Consider the following 5,000-nt stretch of genomic DNA (forward strand, 5'->3'; position numbering starts at 1 on the left):
TATGGAGGATTTACCGGAGGGGGCGGGGGGGTAGCGGAATTACCTATGACACAGAAACAGAGAAAACATTATTCTCAGCGAGGATTAATTCTGTACTGGCCATATAAGGAGCATGTCTTGAGTGTACAGGGTTTGATGAGGTCAGATCAACATATGGAATGTCAGAACAGGTCATGCAGCTCCAGACGGTATATGGAGATCTAAGGGTGGTAGCGGGGACATTGTCTTATATGGGCCGGGCCTTAATTTTCAGGCCTGTTCAGTTGAGACTAATAACGTTGCAGCAGGCCCGTCTAGAGTTTGACATTTGAATGGACACAAATGGCATAAGTCAAAAGGGAGACATCGAAGACAAAGGATGGATGGGGAAGGATCAACTTGTGGAACATCAGAACAGGTTCTGACATGCATATACAGTATATCCATATATGGAGATCTATACGGGTTTGAGGTCGGATGTATAGAGTTGCTGGCCAATATTGATGACATCAGGGATATCTCCATGGGCTTAACTGCGACGGCAGTGAGACTCCACATCTCCATCCCCTGGTGATTGTCACATGATGTCACGAGACCTGCATGGGCACCATATATGGGGTGCTTGCCTGGGGGTGACCAACCAACCGACCGACCAACACACTGACGATTCCATAGTAAATGCGACAGTTACTAGTTATACTACCAGTAAGACGTGCAAACGCGGGAAGCGAACGCAGCTCGTACATATTTGGGTTTTTTTAAGATTTATTTTTAAGTTATTACTTTTTTAAGTTAAGTTATTTTTAAGTTAAGTTTTTAACTTAGCCATAACCATATAAGGAGTCCCCAAAGCAGCTATACGTCCAAATATGGAGTGTGTCGCATCAATCACAAACAAATCACTCAGCTCCATATATGGGCACAAAGGGGGGACACACAGACAGACAGACATGATCTGCTAGGTCTCATAGTAAGTGCTCACTGCATCGCAAACACAACAGCACCCACATACTTATATGCAAAGTGTACTGATCAGCATTACCTGTGTGTGTGTGTGTGTGTGTGTGTGTGTGTGTGTGTGTGCGTGCCCCCAGAGCCTCAGGGCGTGTCGGTCCCAGAGGTGGTGGTAGTGAACAGCACCACGGTGAGGGTCCTGTGGTCTCCTCCCCGACGGCCCAACGGAGCCATCACGTCCTACGGCGTGTACCTGGACGGCGGACTCCGCGGCAGCACCGACAACGCCTCGGGGTCCTACCTGTTGGGAGGACTGCTGCCCTTCACCGTCTATGGTGTACAGGTACACTACACTACACACACACACACACACACACACACACAGAGACTGACACCATACCCGTGGTTTAAGAGTTTATGTGATATGTTACGTGTGTGTGTGTGTGTGTGTGTCAGGTGGAGGTGTGCACCGTGTACATGTGTGTGAAGAGCAGTGCCACTCAGTTGACAACAGAGGAGGACTTACCAGCTGACCTTGCCCTCCCACACACACTTGTGCTTAGCTCCAGGTAATGGACTCTCATTGATGCACATGCACATGCACACACGCACGCACACACACACACGCGCACACACTCATTTCTGCACCCCGACATGTATCTGTGTCCGTAACCTGTAACTATTTTTTTTTTTTTGATTGTTATCAACTTAATCTACACTGTCCAGTATGCAGTACGTATACAATAGACATAATACGTAGTAAAATATAATGTGCATTTACTATATAGTAAGAATGTGAGTGCATATTTACAATGCAGTTTATAGCAGGTTTAAAAAAACAAGTCTGTTTAACCAAAGACAATTGGATGGACATTTCTGGGGAAACAGAGTATTATGTCATGGAAAAAACTTAACATTCATACTCGGACTAGAGGATAAGTTTTACAAAAAGTGGGAAAAGTGGAATCTCTTCCTCCATGAGGAACATTACAGATCAATATGCACGGTTGACTCTGTGCTCTGCTGTACAGTTGAGTACAGAAAAATACCTACACTTAATGCATGGAATAGAGGAACCCATACGACATGGATTACACCGGTACAGTAGGTGCTTGGACTGCTATAGGCCAGCCCGGGCCCAATCCGTTCAACGCACGCACACACACACACACACACACACACACACACACACACACACACACACACACACACACACACGCACGCACGCACGCACGCACGCACGCACGCACGCACGCACGCACGCACGCACGCACGCACGCACGCACGCACGCAAACTGCACAAGCACACAACTAAATTCTTCCACGGACACAATGTTACTAAAGCTGCATACACAAGTGTACAGACACACAGACAGACGCACACACGCACATGAATGCTCAAAATGGTTCAAGATGATGAAGATTAAAGTGATCTATTGTTTTGAATATGTGAACTAAAATAACACTCTCAGTCCAACATGGTTTCTCTGCTGCTCTTCTGCTGTGACTGTCTCTCTTTCTCCATCTCTCTCTCTGTAGGTACTCTGGGTTTTTTTTCCTACACACCACAGGCTTATATTCAGAGACAATGCCTTCGCATTAAACCTCGTCTCTGTAATACAATGACTTGTCTTTGGATGTAAACCTCTTGACTGCTGATCTGAACCGTTTTCCCAGGACACACACATGCACGCACGCACGGAAACACAAACACAACACACACAAATCCTACACTCAAATATTGTATTTATAGATTGTGTTAACGGGTTCCGTCCATGCGACGTGTTGTCCACACACAAGCAAATCCACCCGACGGGTTGCAATGACGTGTGTTAACACGTCCTAGCGCATCTTCAATGATATCAAACGAGAGAAGAATATTCTGAACTTTTTATCCTTTTTTAAATTTTTGAGTTGGTCTCCAAGGCCACCATACGCTTCGTTTTCCGTTTTTCATGTGCGGTCCGGTCACTTCCCTGTTTACCGCTGCAGAAAGAATGCCTCGTCTCTCCTAACCTAGGGCGCTCTCCGTGGTTTTGATATGATGGACATACTATGCTCTTCATGTATGAGTTCTCTCACCTGCCTCTCGTTCAAAAATATGAACGTGAGGGACCATCAGTGACTTTTATCACATTATTAGCGAGGTAAGCAAGCAAAAATATATCTGTTTTTTTCCGGAACAGAAAGGGGTGGGGGGGGACAGGGGGGGGACTTTACAGAGTAAAAGCGGCCATGTCTTCCCGGCAACCCCAGAGCTTCTATTTTGAAGGAATCCCGGGGCTGATTGCGTTAATCTGTAATATATAAAAAATGCAGCCCTTTGTTTCCTTTTTTTATGGTCAAGTTTTTTGTCTTTTGTTTTAGTGTGTGTTTGTCTTGTGTTTGTCTTGTATCGTTCAGTTTCTTCCTGTGTCTTTTTTGCCGTTCTTTAAAAAAAAACTAAAACAGAAAAACAATTAAGCCTCTTTACCACAATATGCAGTATATATATGCACATTTCACAGAACTCGTCCGATGAGCCTTGCAGTGCACCAACCATTCATTCTATAGCCTCTTCTCTGCTGCATGCCTGCCTGCCTGCATGCATGCCTGTCTTTCAGTGCGGTGAGCCTGAACTGGTCCAGTCCAGGACGTCCCGGTGGGATCATGCTGGGGTACGAGGTCCTGCGACGCAGCCTCAGGTCATGTGGTGGTCCTGGTCGGGACGTCCCAGCCAGGGCCAGGAGCCTGGCTGTAGCAGGAGGAGAACAGGGAGGAGGAGGAGAGCAGGGAGGAGGGCCCACCTGCTCCTACCTGGAGTGTCCAGTCGGCCATGGGGTGTGTGGGACGTCCTGCTTCCCGTCTGATACTCAGGTATATATAGTTAACCCATTCTGACCTGAGATCAGATTCTAAAAAATGTCTTCTGCATCCTGACAGTTTTCCATATCCGACCTGAGATCAGATTCTAAAAATGTCTTCTACGTCAGTCGCTCTTCGATTTTTTCAAAAATATCAGATCTACAAGCTCGTAGCGCGCCACTCGGTGGCGCGCTATGAGCTTGTAGATCTGATATTTTTCAATAGCTAAAGCGTAACATGACGCTAACACCAAAAGGGGTTCCCGCACAAAATGGGTTAAAAGACTACCACGCCACTGTTGAACACCAATGTTCAAATAATCATTTGGAAGTTGCAGTAACAGGATGACGTCTGATCAGAGTCCTGCCCACGTGCTGTGTACTGTACACATAGAAATATAATTTGATCCGCAAGCATGCTCTCACTCGTCAATCCGTCCACTTTTTTTTGTTTGTTTTGTTCAGAACGACGCGACGCAAAAAGTGACTCCTCGTCTCTCGCATATTATGATTTCATGGCGACGACGTATTATTGGAATCGGATGGTCTTTGGCGGGGATCCCTGTGCATGGGGGAAATCTATGAATTTATGAACTGCACTTGGCCTCGGAACATTACAGATCAATATGCACGGTTGACTCTGTGCTCTGCTGTACAGTTGAGTACAGAAAAATACCTACACTTAATGCATGGAATAGAGGAACCCATACGACATGGATTACACCGGTACAGTAGGTGCTTGGACTGCTATAGGCCAGCCCGGGCCCAATCCGTTCAACGCACGCACACACACACACACACACACACACACACACACACACACGCACGCACGCACGCAAACTGCACAAGCACACAACTAAATTCTTCCACGGACACAATGTTACTAAAGCTGCATACATAAGTGTACAGACACACAGACAGACGCACACACGCACATGAATGCTCAAAATGGTTCAAGATGATGAAGATTAAAGTGATCTATTGTTTTGAATATGTGAACTGTGTTTAAAATAACACTCTCAGTCCAACATGGTTTCTCTGCTGCTCTTCTGCTGTGACTGTCTCTCTTTCTCCATCTATCTCTCTGTAGGTACTCTGGTTTTTTTTTCCTACACACCACAGGCTTATATTCAGAGACAATGACTTCGCATTAAACCTCGTCTCTGTAATACAATGACTTGTCTTTGGATGTAAACCTCTTGACTGCTGATCTGAACCGTTTTC

The 5,000-nt window shown here is 45.9% G+C and overlaps 1 protein-coding gene across 1 annotated transcript in view; it reads left to right on the plus strand.

The window, feature by feature from the left end:
* Positions 1 to 5,000, plus strand: part of ush2a (Usher syndrome 2A (autosomal recessive, mild)) — a gene marked incomplete at both ends in the record, with an annotated part of 314,802 nt that overhangs the window by 190,548 nt on the left and 119,254 nt on the right. The window contains 3 exon segments of the mRNA XM_080771896.1: positions 1,074 to 1,276; positions 1,390 to 1,502; positions 3,537 to 3,789. Of these exon segments, the coding sequence (XP_080628022.1) occupies positions 1,074 to 1,276; positions 1,390 to 1,502; positions 3,537 to 3,789 (569 nt within the window).

This window comes from Protomyctophum bolini (genome assembly GCF_963924005.1).
Source record: "Protomyctophum bolini genome assembly, chromosome: 1".
NCBI lineage: Eukaryota > Metazoa > Chordata > Actinopteri > Myctophiformes > Myctophidae > Protomyctophum > Protomyctophum bolini.